The following is a 23,332-nucleotide window of genomic DNA, read 5'->3' as shown; positions in this document are numbered from 1 at the left end:
TCCTACTTTGCTAGGATAAACACCGTGACTAAAAGCAACCTGGGGAGGAGAGGGCTTGTCCATTATCCAAGGAAGTCAAAGTAGGAACTCAAGGAAGAAGCTTGAAGCAGAAACCCCCTAAAATGCTGCTTACTGGATTGCTCCCCTTGGTCTTAAGTAGCCTAGGCCCACCTGCCTGGTGATTGCAGTAACCACAGTGGGTTGGGTCCAACTGTGTCAATTAGCAATTAGGAAATGGTTCGCAGACTTGGTCACAGGCCAATCTGATTCAGCTCATTCTTCAGTTGAGGCTCTCCCTTTCCAAGTGACTCCAGCTTTGTGTCAAGCGAACAGCTGAAGCTAACTCTTGACAGTTTCCCTCACCAGAAGTCAAGGCTTCCGGTTTGCCAGGCAGGAAGTCTGTTGAGTCCTCCATCAACTGCAAAGTTGGAAAATGTACCATCCTGTAGACCAGAAGTTCTCAACCTGTGGGCTGTGATCTCTACGGGGCCAAATGACCCTTTCCCGGGGGTTGCATATCAGAGATTTATATTAAGGACAGTTATGAAGTAGCAACAAAAATAGTTTTATGGTTGGGGTCACCATAACATGAGGAACTAATAAAGGATCACAGCATTAGAAATGTTGAGAACCACTGTTCTAGACACTACCTAATTTTTCTTTTGGAATCGAAAGTGAACTTACCTAAAAGGACAGCTGTTCTAATGGAGTTGCGGTTCTCTGGCCACTGTTAAGACAGAACAAAAACCTATTCTCTGCCCTGGAATTGCAGAGTCAAAAGGCACTCGCTTTCCCAGAAATACCCGCTCTGTGCTAGAAGGGCATACCCCATTCCATCTCTTTTGCCACTAGGTGCTTGCCGCTCTGTCCTGTATTTTTAACCCCTTGCTCTAATCCCCTCCACTTGCTCTAGTGAAATGGTGTCATTTCCTGTGATTAGTCCTTGTTAGCCATATGAAACTACTCTTATTCCCCTTCCCCCGAGTCATAATCCCCGTGGGTCTTGGGGATCAGGCTGGGCTAGCTAGATGGCTCAGAGGTAAAGTACTTGCCACAACACCTGAAACCTGAGTCTACGCATACATAAAGGTGGCTGGTGACAGACTCCACATTAAATTGTCCCTCTGACCTCTACAGGTGCCCCATGGCATATGCCCGTGTATTCGAGCATGGCACACTCACACACAAGGAATCGGTCTGGAGCCACTGGGTGATGGCACATACTTGTAATAGCGCTGGGGGAAGGTAGAAGCAGTAAGACTGAGATCAAGGAGTTCAAGGCCAGTACCAGCTACATAGAAAGTTTGAGGCCAGTCTGGGCCACAAGTGACCCTGTCTCAAAACAAATTAACAACAAATGGATAAATAAGAATATTAAAAAAAATAAATCTGGAGAAATGCTCCTTCACGTGTAGGTACTCTCCCCTGGACAACCACTTCTTCATTTGAGATTGGGCTCATGTAAGCTGAAAAAACTAGGGAACTGGACTTTCCTAAAGGGACTACTCCCCACTGCCACATTCACTTCAGTTTCTCCCCATGCCCCCCAGGCACCTTTGGGTCTCTAAAGCTATTTCCTTAAAGCCCTCTCTATCCATTGCCACCCTACCTCTTCCTAACACGTCTTGAATGTGAGCCTAGAATCACGGATCACGGCCTTTATTCCAAGCGCGCTTTCTAAACAGCGCGTGTGGCTTTCGGGACTCCAAACCGTTATGGGATTCCGTGTGTGCACACACATCCAACAGCGTTCCTGGCCGGCAGGAGCGCGGTTCGGTTCCGGCGGCAGAAGGCGCTGTCTCCGGAGGCTGCACTCTCTCCCCGCCCCCCGCCCGCCCGCTCCCTCCCTCCCTCCCGCGTACTTAGATGCGCAGGCGCGGCTTCGCGGATTGGCCGTCCGCGGGAGCCGTCATTCGGTGGCGGGTCCCGGCCGCGGGGCTGGCGGGCTGAGGGGAGGAAAGATGGCGGCAGCGGCGGCAGCTGGTACTGCTTCGGGGCTGCCGGGTCCAGTGGCCCAGGGCTTGAAGGAGGCGTTGGTGGATACCCTCACCGGGATCCTGTCCCCCGTGCAGGAGGTGCGGGCGGCTGCAGAGGAACAGATTAAGGTGCTGGAGGTGACAGAGGGTGAGTGAGGCGGGACCGTCACGAGGATGGCTCGGACCAGGGCCGGCCGCCCACTCCGCTGCCCGCAGGGATCTGGGGGCCCTGAGCCAGGGGAGAGGTGGGCTCGAGGGGGTGGGTTCGGAGACGCGGGGGCGGGGGTGCCGCGGGGGGCTCTCAAAGTCCTAGAAGAAGAAGAAGAAGAAGGGAGGCGCGTCTGAAAGGAGAGGGTCGGGGGAGGTGGAGCCTTAGCGGGCATGGGGTGGGTGAAGACTTGGAAAGCTCGGCAGTGCCTGGGTTCTGCAGAGGACAGGAACGGGCTTCGACGTGGTGCTGTCGGTGTCGCGCGGTCGGGATGCTAGCCGAGCTCACGACAAGGTCCTTTGCAGTTTTCTTCAGCAGCTCGCTTGTAGAGGGATCGGGGAAGAGAGAGAGCGAGCTAGCTAGAGGAGTGTGAGAGGTAAGGCCCTTGAGAAGGCAAGTTTCTGCATCAGAGTTTTAAATCTGGCTGGGTGTGCAGACACCTCACGTTTTCCTAGAAATTAACTCAATTAGATGCATACACTACTTCACTTTCCCGACCATGCTTCTCGGTTTGTTTTTTTTTTTCTTTTTGTTTTTTAAAGACTCATTGGCAATTATTAAGGACGGTGCGTTTCTGTGTACAGGAACCGATCTTCCTTTGTTTTAGATTCTTTGTTCTCATCCTCCCATTATGTTCTTTAAAGTGATAGAGGAGAAACTGTTAGCTTGACGTTTTCTTTTAGTTTCCTGCATAGTGGACTTTCATCAGGACCATTTTACAAAGAACAGAAAAAGGTCTTTATGTAACAAATATATCTTATCAGAATTTCAGTGGGACTCCAGATCCCCGGGATCCCCAAGCTCAAGAGAGTATTTTCACTGCTCCTTAAACTTAGGCCTCTTCAGAAATATGGGAGATTATTCCCATATTTGACCAACCACCCTTAAAGCCTTGAGTTAATGCTCCTACAGGACTTATTTTTATTGAGAAGAAATAGATGCGGGGGTGGGGGGAGGATCTCCCTCAAATTCAGTTTTATATTCTCTTGGAATATGAACAACTATTGAAGGAAAGTTTCCTTCTTTTGGGACTATTGGGAGATCTAATAGATTGAAGACTATTTGGAAAGGCCAGTTGTCGTTTTATAACATACCAAACTCTCTTTAAGAGAAGGAACCGTGGGTGGGAGAAACTGCTGGAAAGCAATGCATAACTTGACCTGAAGGAGTCTCTAACTTCCTGGGTAAGATTCCTTGACTTTACATTTGATGTCCCTGCCTCCCTTGAGTATAAAGAAAGCTGATAGACAGAAACCTTACTAAAGTTAAACTGCCATTTGCGTTTAGCTGCTGATCTGATGCACACTGATGACCCTTAAGTTAAACCTTCCATGAATGATACCCAGTGTGGGAGCTGCCCCCAAGTGTGTGTATGGCACCTTGCTATGAAAGGCGGGCTTATAAACTGTGCAGTAGCACTGTTCTGGCTCTGACTTCTTCATCTCTAACCAGATGCTGTGGCCTTATCTGGGCAAAATCAGTAATAAACTTCTTGAGGTTGTTTTTGAAGTTCTTGTCCCCTACCTTTGTCACCCTGTGGAATCTTGAGATCAAAAGTACAGAATCTTGATCTAGTGCAACTGGTGACGAAATAGATGAACGAACTCTGCCTCAACTCTCCCCCCTTTCCCCATAGCCTACTGATAATGTGCTGTGGGGCATGATGCCAGAGGCAGGGGAAAGCTTTGATACAGTAGCAGGAGCGGTGGCCTGGGAGGAAGGCATATGACTCCAGTCGAATGTGGTTACAGAGTTGGATCAAGCCTGGAGTTGAATATGCTCCGTTGGACTCTTCAGTGGCTTTAAAATAGTCTTGTCCCCTCCTGTGCCTATTTTTAGTTAAGAGGATGGTGGTTCATTCCTTAAGTGTCTTTTCTGTGAGTGGTCTTTAATAGTAATCTTCCCATTGAGTCCAGATTCTCCAGCCTCTGACTCTGGCTGACTCTGGGATACTTTCTAAAGGTAGCTGACAGCTTCTTCTCCAGCCATGGCCCTCTTTACATTAAATGCTAGCACCTGGTCCCCCAGGAGGACTTCACAAGTGGTATGTGTCTTCCTTGGCTGCCAGCTGATGAGCTCTACTCTTGAACATTAAATATAAGGATCTCTAACTGGTGGAAAGGCACAGATCAATGGCTGCCTCTTAAAGGGAATGCCAAATTTTATCATAAATAGGATTTTCCCCTCCAGTGTTAGGGGTAAAACTTAGAGCCTTGTGTGTGCTAGGCAAGTATTCTGCTACTTATCTGCAGCCTCGGACCTATAGATGGGATTCAAACAAGCACTTCTCTTAAGAAATGGGGTTTCTGCCGGGCGGTGGTGGTGCACAACTTTAGTCCCAGCACTCGGGAAGCAGAGGCAGGTGGGTCCCTGTGAGTTCGAGGCCAGCCTGGTCTACAGAGAGAGTTCCAGGACAGCCAGGGCTGTTACACAGAGAAACCCTGCCTCGAAAGCAAAAACAAAAGAAATGGGGTTTCTAAGGCAAAAGTTACATCCAGATTATTCTTTTTGTCTTCCAGCTTGTATTTTCTGAGAAATAACACAATCAATTACCACATTATCCAGAATGACCACATACTCTTAGAAGATAAAAAACTATGTGTATGTCAGAGATCCTCTTGATTCCTTTTTTATTAGCCTGATGTCCTAGAAAGATTTTCTTGAACTCCTGCATTTGCCCTTTTCCCTAATTGCATGGATCTAGGGGAACCCTGAAAACTTTACCTAGTTAAAGCCTCATTGCCGCACACAGAGGAGGAGACAGTTTACCACTTCATCGGGCACTGTCGGAAGTCTGGAACTCCCTGGTACTCAGCAGATAACTGTCCCCTTTGGGTTTTCTTCAGCATGATTTATCAAATCTTAGCTCTACCCACATAGGGTAAAAGGAAAAAGGTTTTTTATTTATTAGCGTATTCTTACAATTCTGTCTCATTAGTACATAGGGACATATCAAGCATTCAGTACAATGAGCATTAGACAAGGGAAGTAGATTACCAAAGGCCTCTTCCTTCAGAATCTTAATGTTCTGTCAACTTCTTTTTTTTTAATTCAGTTTATGGTAAGACCACTTTTAGAATGTCACCTCTTTGTTTCTGGCATATTAATGCTTTACTTCTTATATCTCAAGATGGAATTCTTCCTTTTTCTTTTACTTTCCCACTTTTCTTTAAGAAGAGCATCCTGTCTTTAGCCTGCATAGCTGAGATTTTTTGTAAAATAACTAGGTTTAGACCTAGTCTCTTTTTTTCTCTTGTTATTTATTTTTATCTATGAGAAATGAATATATGCCCCCCCCCAACATTTGCCCTTGGCTTGGTATTTTGTCTTTTTTCTGTGCTTAGGGCCAGTGCATGCTGGCTAGGCAAGCCTTCTACCACTGAGCTACATTCCCAGCCCAGTCTTCTCTGCCTCCTCCCAAGAGAATACATAGTTTCTTTCCATCTCCCACTGTTGTGTTGACCAGAGGGTATGGATAATTCTCTCCCTCAGTTTTCCTGGCATTCAGATGCTGCTCAGTTGTATATGATGGTTTTCCCATCTTAGAGGCCTAGAGAGGTGATCCTGCTGGCTGGCAATGCTTTCTGGTTCTCATGGGCACTTTTCTGGCTTTCTTACAGTGTAGCATAAGCACTGTCCACCTGCGGAGGGCGCCCCGCAAGGATCCAGAAGCGCTCCTGGGCATGTGGCGGGCACTGAACCGAGCGGAAGGCGGCCACGCTCGGAAAAAGGCCAGTGGTAGAGTTTTCTTTTCCCTTTAAGCTATGGTTTTGTGGTGCTTTCCCACCCTGTGACAGATAGGGGGCTTCTCCAGAGTGCTGCCTAAAACTCTTAACTACAGATAGTCTGTTCAGTCCCTTAACGTTGGCTGTCAAAGCACTGGCAAATCTTACATTTCTCTGGTAGACCCTTAAGAATAGCAACAATGCATTTCTTCACCTATCCCTTATCCTCCCTGCCCTCTTCTGCATTTTCCCGTCTAAGCCAAAGTTTACACGGGTATTTGTTGCCAGATGGGGTCAGAGAAGGCGAACAAACACCGAAAGACTAGCAGGTGAATTTAGTGTGGGACATGAGACCAAAAGGTGAGAGAAGACAGAGACTTTCTTAGAAAGGTCAGGGCATGTCAGTTTGGAGTGGAGGCACCCAGGAAAGTCAGGTGGAAAAAAAATCTAGATTGACCAAATAAGGCTGTCCCTATTTAACCTTGGAAAGGGGAGCTCAGGGAATTGGGTTTCCTGACAAAATGGCTCTGGGAAGCTGACTTCCTATATCCCTCGTAGGAGCGGTCTTCTTTGGTTCAGTGTCTTAGATTGAATCTTACTTTAATCTGAATTAGTCCCTTCCAAGTCCAGTGTGTGTGTCTCTTGTATTTTCTCTGCTTTCGTTATCCCCAAGTAAGTTATTTAGCACACATCCATAAAACAGGGAATCTCCAAAGGACTTGTGTCCACACATAAATAGAAGTGTTGTTTTTTAACAGCTATATTTAGTTGGATTTTTTTAAATGGTATTGTATAGATTCTGTCAGTAAAAGTGTTCAAATTCACGTTCGATGGGGTTTTCTGCCCCGTGACAGAAATCAGCAGTGTAAAGCAACTGTGTTGATATATGTAAGCCCAGGCTGTGGACTTCAACAGCTGTTTGTTCTTAGTTACACTCGCAAGAATAAAGTGTTGCCTTGTGGAGATACTTCAAAAAACAGTTGTCTTTTTTTCTTTGCATTAGCTTTATAGCAGACTTGATTATCAGTACCACACCACCATTGCCAATGGTGTATTCTTCATCGACTTCCATGGAAATTAGAGTTTTTAGTATGACGCAGGGCTATACAATTTAGGCAGAAATTTCCTTTCTCATATCCCACTATAGCCTAATGCAAATTAGTTTTTGTCTTTAAAATTTGAAGGTTAATAGTTTTGAAACTCTGGGAACTTGTAGAGGAGAGAATATATCCTAGTCATTCTATTTTCAATCTTGTCTTAGTAAACCAGGTTAGTCTTGAGCTTGTCTTTCCCCTTTTAAACAGGCCTTCATATTAGCTGAACTTTCAACCTTCCCTCTTAGGTGAAGGAAATAGACGTTTATAGCAAATTCATCTTAAAGTATTTGTAGGTGGGGACTCCTGGTGGACTTACACTTCAGTCCCCCATGTAGATCTTAATCTAGGCTAGTCTAGTCTCATCATCCTCTAGTCTAGCCATTGAATGGAGTGTGAGGTGTGTCTTTGATAGGTTACCAAATACAGTTACCTCAGGACTGGGGCAGAGAGAAGCTCCCAGCTCTGTGATCATCACTAGAGTGCTACCTCCTCCAGGCACAGACACCAAAAAGAACCAAAAAACCTTTCATGGAAGCTGTTCTCTGACAAGTAGACTTGAAGTTCTGGTTGATGACATAGGACCCGCGTGCAGTTCTCCTGAGTGCTCCAGTGCTCTTCTGTGGGTGCTTGTGTGGACTGAAATATGTGGTTTCTTTTCCCTTCTCTATGCTCCATCACCCTAGAACTGTGAGCATCAGTGTTCTCATTGGAAGGATAATCATTCAAATCTATTTAAGCTTTATAGTTTCAACTCAAATTTCAAAACCTCAAAAAGTCTTATTCCTCAGTATCTTTTTCATGCTGTATAATTGTATATTTTGCTTATTTTTGCCTCGTTTTAGTTTGTCCGTATAGGAATGTCCAAAAATTAAGCTCTTGCTGGGAACTTTTAAAACCCACATAAGTGTTATTTAAATAGTGCCTTAAAAGAAAGTTCTGTGTGTTCCAGGCAGTTTATGAATATATTTGTAGGTCATTCTGAAGGAAGTCACATGAGGCACACTAGAACTGATTCACTGTGTCCAGGGAGACCAAGACAAGATAGACTTGAAATATGAGGTTAATGTCCATTATCACACTAAGTATCTGAATTGCAAGTGTGGGTGCCTTTACTAGTAGTATTCCTTACCCTTTTTTATTGCATGTATTTATTTATGGAGATGGGGTTTGTGCCATGGCATGTATGTGGAGATCAGAAGACAACTTGTTGGGGTTGGTTCTCTCCTTCCATCATGTGGGTTCCAGGGATCAAATTCAGGTCACTGGACTTGATGGCTAGTGCCTTAGCCTGCTCAGCTGTCTTGCTGGGCTCTCTGTCCTTTTAAAACTAATTCTGGAGAGATGGTTCAGTGGTTAATAATACTGGCTATACTTCCAGAGAACCAGGGTTTAATTCTCATCACCCACGTGATGCCTGAGCTGTGTGTAACTTGAGCCCAAGGGATCCACCTTCTGGCTTCCTTGGGCTCTACACACATGTGATGCACAGACATAAATGCAGGCAAAACACCATACACATTCTTTTATGTGAAAAAGATGAAATAGATTTAACTATAGATTTGATATACTTTTTAAATCTAGACATTGATATTTAAGAGGTTTTCATAAGACAGCTGGGCATGGTGACACACACCTTCAATCCCAGCACTCAGGAGGCAGAGGCAGGTGGATCTCTGATTTGGAGGCCAGCCTGGTCTACAGAGTGAGAAATAGTGAGACCCTATCAAAGAAACAAAGCAAAACAAAGGTCTTTTAAAATTATAAATGACTCCTCTGTGTTTTAAAGTCCATTCTAAAAGTTGAGTCATGTAACATTGGGTTTTAGACATCTGTATCTTTGATTGTAATAAATGGGCTTTTTATATTTACTCAGAATCTGAACTAGCCGAAACAATCTTAGGAATCAGAGTGAATTTCAGTATCCATAGAGGTGATTCTGAAGGTTTTAAGTGTTTGTGGTTTAGCATTTAATAAATGTTGTTTTTTTTAAAAAAAAACAAAACAAAACTATTTTATCCTGGTTTACAGATAGTCTCATTCTTTCCTGAGTGACATGATGGATGCAATAGAAAAGTATCAAAAACTGTAGCTTAGAGAGGGGCTAGGTAGGACTCAGCAGCAGAACACTTACCTGGCAAAAAGTCCCAGCTCTCATCCCTCCTGTTGCAAGAAATAAATTAATTTAAAATAAAAACATTAAAAAGAATGAGCTTTGAGGATCTGGTAAAATTGTAGGACAAAACGTAAAAATCAACAGCTTGCTTTCTTATACACAAAGGCTCTAACTGTTTTGAAACTTTTAAAACCACTTATAATTTCAATCAAAAAAGATTCAATAATTTGGAATAAAACAAACAGGATCTATAAGAATCTGTTACAGGATACTTCTTTTTAATGTGGGAGAGTCATTGTTTCTGTAGTTGATATTGTGGGGTTTTTTTCCCTCTAGTGGGCAGTTTTTTTTATTGTATTATTTTCTGTGTGTGGATGTTTTGCCTGCATGTATGTCTATGCACTATTTGCTTACAGTGCCCTCAGAAGCCAGAAAAGGGCATTGGATCCCCTAAGACTAGAGTTACACACAGTTGTGAGCCACCATGTGGGTGCTGGGAATCAAACCTGGGTCCTCTGGAAGAACAACAAGTGCTCTTAACTACTGAGCTGTCTCCCCAGCCCTGCATTAAATGTGGACAAATTGGAAAGACACCCTATTATTATCTCAGACAATAGGACATTATTAGATGAACTAGACAAGTTGATTCTAAGGGCATATAGAAAAATAGAGATTGAAGAGTAACTATAAAAACATTGAAAAGCAAAACTACCAGAAGGGACAAGTCCCACGGACATTTAAACAGTATATATAAAGTTTCTATAATTAGCACTGTGACAGAGGCATGTAAATAGAAAGGCAGTTATAGAATATAAAGCCTAAAAAACGTACACAAGTGCCCATAGAAATTGAGTAAAACAAGAGCATCCCTGCTCTGAAAATTTGATAATACTCCAAAATCTGGAAACAATTTTTGTATACCAACATGAGTAGAAAATTTTGTACCTGCCTTACGTGATAGGTCAGAGTCAAAGTGCAGAAACAGTGCTGGCTGGGCGGTGCACACTTGTAATTGTAGCTGTAAGAAGACGAAGGCAAGAGAATTTTGAATTCAGGGCCATCATGGAGGACATAGTGAGATACTGTCCAAAAGAAAAAGAAACAAACCATCTGGACGTGGTAGCTAACCTTTGTAATCCCATCTCTTAGGAGGCCAAGGCAGTAGAATTGTTGCCAATTCGAGGCCAGCCTGGGTTGCAGTAAGACCCTGTCTCACTAAAGGCAGGGTATGAAAAGGAGAGGAAATAGAGATGGAAATTTTTCCCTTTTGGGTTGGTTTTGTTTTTGTTTTTGTTTTTTTGTTTTGTTTTGCTTTGTTTTTTGTTTTTGTTTTTGTTTTTTTGAGACAGGATTTCTCTGTGTAGCCCTGGCTCTCCTGGGTCTCGCTCTATATACCAGGCTGAGAGATCTGTCTGCCTCTGCCTCTGCCTCTGCCTCCCGCATGCTGGGATTAAAAGTGTGCACCACCACATCTGAATAGATGGAACTTTTTTTTTTTTTTTTTTGGTTTTTCGAGACAGGGTTTCTCTGTGTAGCTTTGCGCCTTTTCCTGGAACTCACTTGGTAGCCCAGGCTGGCCTCGAACTCACAGAGATCCGCCTGGCTCTGCCTCCCGAGTGCTGGGATTAAAGGCGTGCACCACCACCGCCCGGCAGATGGAACTTTTTAAATGGGTCTGGGACAAGTGCATAACCATTTGAAATTAGATCTGCATTTGCACCATATAGAAAAACAAGCTCCAATGAGTTAACAGCCTAAATGTAAGAAAATAAAACCCTAGAATTACTAGAAAACACATGGTGAGTTCCTTTAAACTTACAAAATGATGGGCAATAAAAATAATAAATAGGGAAATAATTTTCATCATACTTCTTACTCTGTGACAGGTCCATGCTAAGCACATGTGTTCAATCACTCAGTCTTTATAGAGTTGTTATAGTGATACCATTAGTCTTTCTTTGTGGATTTGGAAAAGGGTTTAAAGGATAAATAACTTACCTAAGGACAGTGTGGTAGCTTCAAGGCTTGAGCTTAAACTTGACTAAATCCAGAGCCCTTGCTAGGTTGTTTTGTTTGTTTGTCAGGGGGTGAGAGGTGAGGTGTGGGGGGGGGGGGGGCGGTTTGGGTCACATAAAATTTTAAATTTCCGACTAGCCATATTAAAGAGGTTTAAAAACAATAATTTTAATATGTAAAGCTAGAGAGAGCGAGCTCAGTGATTAAGAGCTGCTCTTAATGCTCTTCCAGAACCAAACCTAAGTTTAGTTCCCAGCACCCATGTTGGAAGACTCAAGGTGCATACATGTGGCATACATTGATTCATGAATACACATAGAAATAAAACTTTAAAATAATAATTTTAATACTGGCTGGTTGTACTGACACACACCTTTAATCCCAGCACTCTAGAGGCAGAGGTCAGCCTAATGTACATAATAAGTTCTAGGCTAGTCACAGCTACATGGTGAGACCTTGTTAATTAGCTAATGAGTTAAATACTGGACTCATTTAACCTGGTGTATTTCCACATATAATCAGGTTTTGGTTTGGTGTTTTGAGGATGGTAGGGTTGTTCATGCCTTTAGTCTTAGCACTCAAAAGTCAGGCTGGGGGATCTATATGAGTTTGAGGCCAGCCAGGGTTATATAGTGAGAGTCTGTTGCAAAGAAAAACATTATTGAGATACTTACTTTTCATGCTAAGTTTGAAATGTAGGGTGTTTACATTTACAACCATCTCAGTCTTTGTGACTAGTGGCAACTATATTGGCTTGCACAATCCTAGATTATGAGGTATAAAATTATGGTGTACCTTTGATTTTACATTCTTGATACAGCATTGACTACTTTGTGAATGTGAACAGATCTATTTTTATTTGGTAGTGAGAGTTTATAACATACTCCCAATATGCAGTCCAAGACTTGTTAATCAAGCATGTGACTCACACCTGTGACCCAGTGCTTGGAGAGCTGGGGCAGGAGGATCTTGTTCAAGACTAAGCTACATGGCAAAATCCTATCTTTTTCTAAAGTTTATATTGCACGTTGAAAACTGTTTTTGCAGCCCTTAATTTGTTTTGTTTTTTAGGGTTAAGCCTGTTGAGCCAGGTTCTCTCAAATCTAATGTCATAAATTTTCTGAAATCGCTGCACTGTAGAAGCAGTGGTTCAAGTTTCTTTCTGAAATCTTCCCTTGTGGCGTCAAGGTGAATTGCTATGACTTTCATGAATATCCTTAGACTCACAGTAAAATTTCCTGTTTCAGAATTTGGTGTTCACCTCGCAGAGCTGACTGTAGATCCTCAGGGGGCACTGGCCATCCGTCAGGTGAGTCCAGACTGACCCAAGGAAAATTCCCTTTACTTAGTAAGGAAACTGTCTTAGGGGAAAGAGAAAGAATAAGGGCAATGTGTAAAACAGAATTTTGTACCAGATTTAGTTATGATTCAAATTGATCAAACCAAGTGTACGATTTTTATGTGTGAAAATAAGTCCTTGCCCGGGTGGTGGTGGTGGCAGCGGCGGCGGCGGCGGCACACTCGGGAGGCCGAGGCAGGAAGATCTTTGTGAGTTCAATACCAGCCTAGTAAGAAAGGAAAGAAGTCCTGTTTCTGTTGCACGTGACGGCCTGCTCTCTTCACAGCTGGCATCAGTCATCTTGAAGCAGTATGTGGAAACTCACTGGTGTTCCCAATCGGAGAAATTCAGACCTCCTGAAACTACAGAAAGGGTAAAGGCCGTTCCGTGGCTAGTCTCCCTGCAAAGATGTGAGAGGTAGTCTTAATACATTCAGCATTAGTGTAACATTTTTTGATAACAGAAAATAAGAGGAGGAAGAAAATAGATTGGTGGGTGGTATTATGAGTACTGTGCTACTAATAAGAGTGTCATAATGGACTGTGTTCAAATTCCAGTTCTGCCCTTTTGCAAACCATGTGAGCATTTGAAACATTTAGCTATGAATACTCAATTTCCTAAGTTTCCTAAATTAGAATTAAAATTTACCAATTTCAAAGGGCTTGATAATTAAATGAAATAATACTTCTACTTAGGGTGGTTGCTTAGCAATTGTACTAAGTACCCAAGAAAAGATGAGACACAAGGTCTAGTACTGTGGGTTGGAACCTTCTACGATTATGTGCGATGTCCAATATGAGCATCACTGTGGCTGGTGAACTCTTAAAATGGGGTTATTGGGCCAGGCATTGTAACACATGCCTCCAGTCCCAGCACTTGGGAAGCCGAGGCAGGCGGATCTACTCAAGGCCAGCCTGGTCTACAGAGTGAGTTCTAGGACAGCCAGGGCTACATAGAGAAACCCTGTCCTAAAAAAACAAAACAATTAGAAGTAAGTAAGAGATGTGGTTACTGTAACTGAGCAACTAACATAGTCCCAAAGCAGATGGGGCTCTGCCTACAGCTTACCACCTGATTAATGACAAGTGGCCTTTTCTCCTTTATAGGCAAAAATTGTTATCCGGGAGCTATTACCCAATGGGTTGAGAGAATCAATAAGCAAAGTGCGCTCCAGTGTGGCCTATGCTGTGTCAGCCATTGCCCATTGGGATTGGCCTGAAGCCTGGCCCCAACTCTTCAGTCTGCTCATGGAGATGTTGGTGAGCGGAGACTTAAATGCCGTCCATGGAGCCATGCGTGTGTTGACAGGTACCAGAAGCATTTCCCTGGTGTTGGTATTCGACCTTCTGTGAGAGGAACAATTAAGAACTACGTAATAATGTGACCCAGACCAAAGATCTATTACATGTTGCTCCTCTCTTCTAGGTTTTTATAAATATTGCTCTTCTAGTTTTTATCTCCATAGCCACCAGAAGTTCCACTGATTCTTCCCAGGGAATTGAGTTAGTACAGTTATACTTCCAAATCTTTACTTAGGAATATCGAAGGTTGAGGGTATGGTTCAGTGACAAAGCATGCACAAGGCACCGAGTTCCAGCCAGAATATCACACATACAAAGATACAGGAGTGCCATGACAAATCAATACTTAGATTTGGGTTTATATTCTGACTGCACCTTGACACTTCACTTAGCCTCTTTGAGCCTTAGTTTCTAAGATGCTATCTTAGTTACTGTTCTACTGCTCTGAAGAGATACCATGACCAACACAACTCTTACAAAATTGGGGCTTGCTTACATTATAGTTTTAGAGGTTAGTCCATGATTATCTTGGTGGGGAGCATGGTGCTAGAGCAGTAACTGAGAATTTTTCATTGTGATCTGGCAGCAGAGAGACATGCATTGGACCTGACATAGGCTTTTGGAACCTTAAAACCCACCCCAGTGGCATACTTTCTCCAACAAGGCCACACCTAATTCTTCTCAAACAATTCCACTTCCTGGTGACTAAGCATCCAAATATATGAGCCTGTGGGGGCCATTCTCATTCAAACCACTACAGATGCTAACCTCAAAGGAAGTTTTGGCAGCTGACATGTGCTAATCTATGTAAAGCATTGAGCATAATAACTAACTGACAATGTAGTAGACTCTGAGTAGACTTTAGTCATTAGGCTTACCATAATTTTTTGTTCATTTGTTTGTGTTTGTGTTTATTTTTCGAGACAGGGTTTCTCTGTGTAGTTTTTTTGTTTTGTTTTGTTTTTTGTTTTTTCGAGACAGGGTTTCTCTGTGTAGTTTTGCGCCTTTCCTGGAACTCACTTGGTAGCCCAGGCTGGCCTCGAACTCACAGAGATCCGCCTGGCTCTGCCTCCCGAGTGCTGGGATTAAAGGCGTGCGCCACCACCGCCCGGCTCTCTGTGTAGTTTTAGTGCTACCATAATTCTTAAGTATTCTTTTCTATATAGCTGGTTCTATAAATCTTGAAAAATGTCTCAATTGAGAGTTCCATCTTTAAATGATAATATATATAAACACATGAGATGATGTGTACAGTAATTAAAACTCAAGGACTTTGTACTCCACTGCTAAGTTGAACCAAGGAAAAGTTGAGAGTAGCCAGGGTTCAACTGAGCATGGCTGTACATACCTTTATACCCAGCAGTGGGGGACGTTATACCCAGCAGTGGGGGACGGGGGCAGGGGTGTCCTCCTTGTTTCCAAACTCAGGAGAGAGCTGCCAGGCCATGGTAGACTGTAACCTCTGACCAGCAGGGCCTCCCAACATTTTGTTTTGTTTTTCGAGACAAGGTTTCTCTGTGAACAGCCCTGGCTGTCCTAGAATTCACTTCATAGACCTGGCTGGCCTCAAACTCACAGAGATCTGCTTGCCTCTGCCTCTGCCTCTGCCTCCAAAATGCTGTGATTAAAGGTGTGCACCAGCCAGCTTGTGCTGATCTTTTAGAAATCATCTTTACCCTATGTTCCTATAGGTTTATGGAAATCACACCTATAGCTTATCTGTTTTTCTGAAACCTGCCAATTTATACAGTTTATATGAAATGTTCTCTCTCTCTCTCTCTCTGTTGTTTATTTGTTTGTTTTTTGGAGAAAGGGTTTCTCTGTAGTCCTGACTGTCCTGAAACTCACTGTATAGACCAGGCTGGCCTTAAACTCAGAGATCTCCCTGCCACCACCGCCTGGGCTTTTATTTTTTAAATGGAATATCTTCTATGCATTTTTTGACAGTTTCAAACATGTAAAAAAAAATGTATCTTAGTCATATCTACCCTTGACTCCCCACTCCACTCCCCTTGTTATCCCCAACATGTCCCTATTCCCCCTTATACCACCCACCTTTTCATGTTAACCACTAAGTCTAGTCATTCTTGCTGTTGGAATATTAACTGACATTGGCGTGATCTTGTGCAGGTAACAATAGCTGCTGTGAGTTTATGAGTACATTGACCATGTTATATCCAAAAGACAGCTTTCATAGCATTCCTCTCCATCCTACAGTTCTTACATTCCTTCTGAGCCATCTTCTGTGATTTTCCCTGAGCCTTGGGGTGGGGTGGAGGGCTTATAGAAATGTCCCTTTAGGGCTAAGCACTCAATAAATAGTCACTTATTCTCAGCACTTTGACCAGTTATAAGTTTCTGCTGACCTGCATAGAGAAACACTAGCCGAGATTGTGGGCAACACTAATCCATGAGTTTAAGCATAAATATTTTAGAAGGAAGTTTGAGAACATGCTACTTAACAAAAGTAGTAAGTTTCCTCCAAGACCTAGGACCTCCCAAACCATGGTCGTTTGACCAGAATTACAGGACCAGCAGGCATGAATTCCCTCCTATGAGCAGACCTAAAATGGGAGCTGAATCCAGGTCCTCTTCAAGAACAATTGTAGATGGAGTTTCTTGTCCTGTAACTGCTCTCAAATAATCACTCAGAGGCTTAATATGAATTATAAATGCTCAGCCAATAGCTCAGGCTTGTTACTAGCTAACTCTTACATTTATTTAAATTAACCCATATTTCTTATCTATGCTTGGCCACATGGGTCATGGCTTGTTCCCTCATTTTCTACATGTCCTGCTTCCTCAGTGGCTTGTTGGCGTCTCCTCTGACTCTGCCCTTCCTCATCCCTTAGTCTCAGTTTGGCTTTCCCGCCTAACTTTATCCTGTTCAGCTATTGGCCAGTCAGCTTGTTTATTAAACCACTCATAGCAACATATATTTACACAGTGTACAGAAGGATTATTCCACAGCAAGCAATAAGTGCTCTTCACTGCTGAGCTATCCTTCTAGCCCCCAGCCAATTATATTTTTAGTTAGCTTACAAAGTAGTGGCTTTCCATAAGGGGTTTTCATATATCCTTAGTGTTGGCTGCCTTCGCTCTCTCCTCTCCCCCGTCTCTCACCTTTAATTCCCAGCATTCCTCTACATTCATATCAGATGGCGTCTGGCCCCTCACTCCTTAAGACCTCTTCTATTCTGAGCGCTACAGATACTCCAAATTAAGCACACAAATCTAAAATTTCAAAGCTAGCATCCACATATGAGAAAGATCATGTGATCATCCCCCCCCCCCCACTTCCTTTCTTGCCTAGTATTTTTCTAGCATGGTTTATTTTCTGTGGCTCATTCATGGATTTGTTTTTCTCTTCATTGTGAAGGATTCCTTTAGTCTATTTTTATCATGGAAAGCTTTTCTCTTCCCTTCAGTTAGGACAAGTAGCTTTGCTTTATAGTGTTCTGGATTGCCAGTAGTTCTCCTTCAGAACTTGAAATACATCCCCTCAAGCCCTGCTGGCTTCCAAAGTTTCAGGTGAATGATCTGGTGTTAACTGCAGTGGGCCTGCCTGTCATGGGACCGTGTTTCTCTTGCCTCTTTCACTGTGCTTTCTTCGTTCTGGATATTTAGTGTTGTCATAGTTAGCTTTAGTATCAACTTAACATACTAGGAAGAGAACCCCTCAACTGAGGAATTTCGTCCATGAGATTGGCTTATGGGCCAATGTCTTTAGGCATTTTCTTAATTGCTAATTGATGTAGGCGGGCCCAGCCCGCTGTGGGTGGTGCCATCCCTAGGCAAGTGGGCCTGGGCTGTCTAACAAAGGTAGCTGAGCAAACAAGGGAAGCAAGCCCGCAAGCAGCACTCCTCTGTGGCCTCTACGTCAGTTCCTGCTTTGGCTACCCTTGATAATAGACTATAACCTGTAAGCCAAAATAAGCAGTTTCCTGCCCAAGTTGTTTTGGGTCAGTGATTACTCACAGCATCAGAAAGTAAACTAGAAAAAGAGGATCCTGCACACTACTTGGCCTGTCCTGTTCCTGCCCTCTGGGGGGTGTGAGGAGCAGCACTTGTCCATCTGTCTGTACTTTGAATCTCAGCTGACTTGACATCTATGCCACATTTTACTGTCCTTTCAGTGTTACTAGTAGATTATCAGTTCTGTGTCAAAGACAAGTTCTTCATTTGTTTCCAAGCTTCCTCTTCCCATGCCCAGATACCCTTTTAGAATCCCTACCATGTTCCCATTGGTGGCTATGTCAGTGCTTAACTTTTAGCTCAGAAACAGCAAACTTACCAAAAAGGCCAAAACATTCCTCGCTGAGCCTTTCACTGCCCTTGCTTCTCCTTTATGACTGAGGGCTGCGCTCAGTCCTCCCCGTGGAACTGAACTTTTAACATCCTTCATTTACGCAGTCATGGTGCCAGGATATCCACCAAAGGAAAGCTATTCCTAATCTTCCTGTAAAAAAAGTTCGACTTCTTTTTCACAAGGCTGGCTGCACAGTTAGCCTGCTTGGAATGCAGAAGGGGCTTGTTTCTACTTGACTAAGGAAATTACTGTACCGTGAGGTCATTTTCTGTCAGCCAGGAGAAAGAAATGGTGGGGACATTGGTATCTCTTTTGTAATTGAGTCCTCAGACATGGAGTGAGTGGCAGCCATCCTTATGTGCTGGCTGGGAACTCCACCTAGATGGCTTGGGAATTTTCACACTTCATCTTTATGAAGCACTTTTTACTTTCTGTCTTTGCAGAGTTTACTCGAGAAGTGACAGACACACAGATGCCACTTGTTGCTCCTGTCATTCTCCCAGAGATGTATAAGATATTCACCATGGCTGAGGTATGAAATCTCAGCCCAGTGGTTACAGCAAAAAGACCTGTTTGCCTTTGGTCAGCATCCACCTCTCATGGTATTTATCACAGATGCCCGTACCAAAAACTAGAACTGACAGTGATCTAGATCAGAGATTGAGTGGACCAGAGTCTTTGAACTCATGACTAGAAGGGAAAGCCTTTGATAAAGTCACCGAACTGTATCTGTACTCATGTTTTCTAGCACCCTATCCTCCTTGAGTTCATAGTGCCACTCCTGATCTTGCCTACTCAGCTGAGGATTTAGAAACAGTCTGTTACTTCATTGTGTGAATAGAGTCTTAATGTATTAGGTATATATGTGTTAGTATGTAAATAAATAGTGATCTGTACACAATAATAATATGAACACTTATAGGTATTCATCCTCCGTGATCCCTTGCCCCCAATGAATATTCCACATTTTATTTATTTTTTTTTTAATTTTATTTTTTTATTTTTGTTTTTTTTTGGAGACAGGGTTTCTCTGTGTAGCTTTGCGCCTTTCCTGGAACTCACTGTAGCCCAGGTGGGCCTCAAACTCAGAGATCTGCCTGCCTCTGCCTCCCGAGTGCTGGGATTAAAGGCGTGCGCCACCACCACCCGGCTATTCCACATTTTAAAAGAGGTACACTGAGAAGTGGGGATACAGCTCCATATAGAGCATGTGATTCGTCTTTGTAAGGTCTTGGTTTATCTTCTGTCATCACAAAATAAAGAAACAGCAGCAGCTACACATGCCATAAGCCCAACAATGCTCAGGATGCTGAGGTCAGAGAAACAACCCTGTCTCCAAAAAAAGGAGGAAACATACATTAGCCAAGCCTGGCATGGTAGAGCGTGTCTTTAATCCCAGCACTTGGGAGCAGAGGCAGGCTGAGTTCTAGCCTGGACTACACAGTGAGTTGTAGGCCAGCGGGGACTACAGAGAGAACCTTTCTCAAAAAAAAAAAGGCTATATATACATACATACATATATATATATCTATATATATATATAGATAGATAGATAGATAGATAGATAGATAGATAGATAGATAGATAGATAGATATAAGGCTGATTCTAGTAAGCTCTAACAGTCTATTGCAGTATGCTCTCTTAATTACAGAAACCCGTGTTCTACATAGGTGGACTGAATCTGTATCTCTTTAGAGAACTCATTTTAACTGTAGGGTTGATGGACTAGTCCTAGTCTTACTTCTAGTCACATGTATGCACACTACACTCCAGTCTCATGACTGTGCCATGACCTTTCCCCAGGTGTATGGGATTCGAACTCGTTCCCGAGCAGTAGAGATTTTTACTACTTGTGCCCATATGATCTGTAACATGGAGGAGCTGGAAAAGGTAAGTGTGCCTTTGGTTGGTGAGTAACAAAATTGGTACTTCAAAGTCTTTATTAACACTTTCCATTGCCAATGACTCACTTCATAACTACCAGAAAACAGACTAGCCAGTCTTATATAGATAGATTTAACGTTTTCATTCAATTTTTAACATATATGTCTTAATTTTAGTTATATTTCTTCAAATACCTTCCCTATATCCTTTTCTTTTTATTTACTTACTTATTTCATTTTGGTTTTTGGTTTTTGGTTTTTTTGGTTTGTTTTTTCCATGCTGGGAATTAAACCTAGGCCCTCACACACTCTAAGCAAGCACTCTGCCACTGAGCTATACTTCAGCTCTTCCTGTGCCCTTTCTACTATCGTCTTCTTTTTGTCTTTTTTCTTTTCTTTGTGGTTTTCCGAGAAGGGTTTCTCTGTGTAACAGTCCTGCCTGTCCTGTAGACCAGGCTGGCCTCGAACTCACAGAGATCCGTCCACCTGCCTCTGCCTCTGGAGTGCTGGGATTAAAGGCGTGCACCACCCCCCCCCAGTGCCTTTCTGCTATCTTATGGCTCTCTTGCGTGAAAGACCAATAGCTGGAAATGCTGGTTTCTGGGATCCAGGCGCATTGCTGATAGTGCTGAGGTAGGATAGGTTGAAGAGGATGATGGTGAGGAGGTGAAGGTGGGAGCTGAGGTCTGAAGTCTTGAGAAATTCCTGCAGTGACTATAGCTGTGCCCTTTGATTAGGACTTGGCCTGGCCGGGTGGTGGTGGTGCATGCCTTTAATCCCAGCACTCGGGAGGCAGAGGCCGGCGGATCTCTGTGAGTTCGAGGCCAGCCTGGGCTGCCAAGTGAGTTCCAGGAAAGGCGTAAAGCTACACAGAGAAACCCTGTCTCGAAAAACCAAAAAAAAAAAAAGGACTTGGCCTGAAAGAGCTTTAGATGCTTCAAAACTAAGACTTTAGTGTGTGTTGAAGCTCTGGATTGGGGATTTGTTGAGCATTGACTTTGGTTTCTGTTGTCAGGGTGCAGCCAAAGTCCTGATCTTTCCCGTGGTGCAGCAGTTCACAGAGGCCTTTGTTCAGGCCCTCCAGATGCCAGACGGCCCCACATCTGACAGTGGTTTTAAGATGGAGGTTCTGAAGGTAAAGATATACTGTGAGTGAGATGTGGAGTTGAGAGGGAAATCATTGATTGCTTCTTGTTACCCAGTGGTTTTGTTTTTCTCTTCTCAGGCAGTGACAGCCTTGGTGAAAAACTTCCCGAAGCACATGGTGTCCTCCATGCAGCAGATCCTGCCCATCGTTTGGAACACTCTGACTGAAAGTGCTGCTTTATATCCTTTCCTGGAACCCAAAAGACCCACTGCCTAGAGTTGGGTCTCACAGTCCTGTAGTTAGATGTGTTCTTAATGTTGGGGTATGTAGCGCTCCCTTGTAGACTAGATAGACAGCAGACTCCAGGTTCTCTGCCTTTACTCTGTGTCATACTTATGTGAGGACGGAAGTGAATTACACAGAGGAAGTGGAAGATCCTGTGGATTCTGACGGTAGGTAGTTTATCTGATCCTAACAGAAATACCGGTTCTTAGGGAAAGGAGTCTGAACAAAGACGAGTCAGGAAACAAAAAGGCAGTAAAAGTGTCTTTTCAGTGTATTATGTGGGCATTGAGAATTCATCATCTTCCATCTCATCCTTAGGGACAGTCAAAGTCCACTGAAAAGCACGGCATTGGAGTTGTGACAGATGTCTAATCTAGCTATCTGGGGTATTGTGCCTCATTTAACTTGGAAGTCGCAGATGATGATACTCTCCATTTCTATGTCACTCTTTAAATATTTCAGATCAAAAATAGACATGCTGGAAAATATGTTCAATATTTGTGATTCTTTTACTCCTAATAGTATTTACTATCCTCAAAGTACCTTTCTTTGACTCTAAAGAAGGAAGCTAAAGCCTCCTGTACCAATCCTTCAGGAATAATTAGCAAGTACTTTACATATTCTATTAATTTACAAAGATAGTGTAGTTTATTTCCAGAATGAAGGCTTTCTTTTTGTTTTCATAACATTAATTTCTACTCTTATATATTCCCTATAGGAGAAGTCCTCGGCTTTGAAAACCTCGTCTTTAGCATTTTTGAATTTGTCCATGCCCTACTAGAAAACAGCAAATTCAAAAGCACCGTTAAAAAGGCTTTGCCGGACCTTATTTACTACATTATCTTGTACATGCAGATCACCGAGGAGCAGGTAAATGGTACTTGGGAGACAAATTACTAACTTGCATTGGAAACTTGGAGAGTGTGACACCTTGGTGAAGTAGACATGTCATTTCTAAAAAAATAGACACTAAGAGACTAACTTTATGTGAAATCCTAGAGAAGTTTTGGTATCGTTTTATCACCAAATCCCTGAGTATTGAGAGGTTTATGAACTCCAGTGTCAGACTTTCAGAACACTTTTTCCATTAGAAAATCTCTGAGCCGGGCGGTGGTGGTAGATGCCTTTAATCCCAGCACTTGGAAGGCAGAGCCAGGCGGATCTCTGTGAGTTCGAGGCCAGCCTGGTCCACAGAGTGAGTTCTAGGACAGGCACCAAAACTACACAGAGAAACCCTGTCTCAAAAAAAAAAAAGAAAGGGGCTGGAGAGATGGCTCAGTGGTTAAGCGCACCGACTGCTCTTCCAGAGGTCCTGAGTTCAATTCCCAGCAACCACATGGTGGCTCACAACCACTTGTAATGAGATCTGGTGCCCTCTTCTGGCCTGCAGGGACACAGGCAGGCAGAATACTGTGTACATAATAAATAAATAAATCTTTAAAAAAAAAGAAAAGAAAAGAAAATCTCTGTGAAACCACTGAGCAAAGATCATAGTATGTATGAGAACCTATTCAACACTTCCTTAAATAGTGAAATTACTCATCATCACCTGTCAGCCTGATTGATGGGTCATTAGGAACCAGAAAAGGACATTTAAGAATGCAGCAGCTGAGACTAGTGATCGTTGAGATCTAAATGAGAATATGTAGGAACCTCTAGGATCTAGCCACGTCTCTAATGCACCATATTAAGTAAACCATACCATCAAAATTGAGAGCTGTCTGAATTTGAGTAACATTTTCTTAGCTTAGCCTGGAGTGCAGGGGTATATATACTGCTAGGCTGTTGTCAGCTGCTCCTGTTCCTGCCACCACACTCGCTGTGTTATTGTATCAACATGTGCTCTTTAGCCACTTGGAAGTCTCATGGCTTTTCTGATCTGCATTTAGAGGAAGAACAAAAGAGTAACAACATCCAGGTCTTTACAACTCATTTCTCCAGCCAGGCATGGTGGCGGGGCACGCCTCCAATCCCAGCACTCAGGAATCAGAG

General features: G+C 43.1%; 1 protein-coding gene across 3 annotated transcripts in view; it reads left to right on the top strand.

Annotated features, from left to right (window-relative positions):
• The first annotated feature begins 1,919 nt into the window (after positions 1-1,919).
• Positions 1,920-23,332, top strand: part of Ipo9 (importin 9) — a 43,656-nt gene continuing 22,243 nt past the window's right edge. The window contains exons 1-11 of one of the 3 annotated variants that reach the window (XM_052737046.1): positions 2,010-2,124; positions 5,805-5,922; positions 12,383-12,444; positions 12,761-12,847; positions 13,581-13,782; positions 18,528-18,616; positions 19,889-19,975; positions 20,984-21,103; positions 21,194-21,294; positions 21,449-21,507; positions 22,059-22,210. In XM_052737046.1, the coding sequence (XP_052593006.1) occupies positions 5,868-5,922; positions 12,383-12,444; positions 12,761-12,847; positions 13,581-13,782; positions 18,528-18,616; positions 19,889-19,975; positions 20,984-21,103; positions 21,194-21,294; positions 21,449-21,507; positions 22,059-22,210 (1,014 nt within the window). In that variant the 5' untranslated portion in view covers positions 2,010-2,124; positions 5,805-5,867. Of the gene's footprint in view, positions 2,125-5,804; positions 5,923-12,382; positions 12,445-12,760; positions 12,848-13,580; positions 13,783-18,527; positions 18,617-19,888; positions 19,976-20,983; positions 21,104-21,193; positions 21,295-21,448; positions 21,508-22,058; positions 22,211-23,332 lie in introns of those variants that run through there. The other 2 variants (XM_052737044.1, XM_052737047.1) reach the window with 2 other exon arrangements.

The sequence above is a fragment of the Peromyscus californicus genome, unplaced genomic scaffold, assembly GCF_007827085.1.
Source record: "Peromyscus californicus insignis strain IS unplaced genomic scaffold, ASM782708v3 Scaffold_14__1_contigs__length_90479793_seg_2, whole genome shotgun sequence".
Classification (NCBI taxonomy): domain Eukaryota; kingdom Metazoa; phylum Chordata; class Mammalia; order Rodentia; family Cricetidae; genus Peromyscus; species Peromyscus californicus.
Note: the sequence above shows the minus strand (reverse complement) of the source record. Positions and strands in the feature narration are given on the sequence as shown.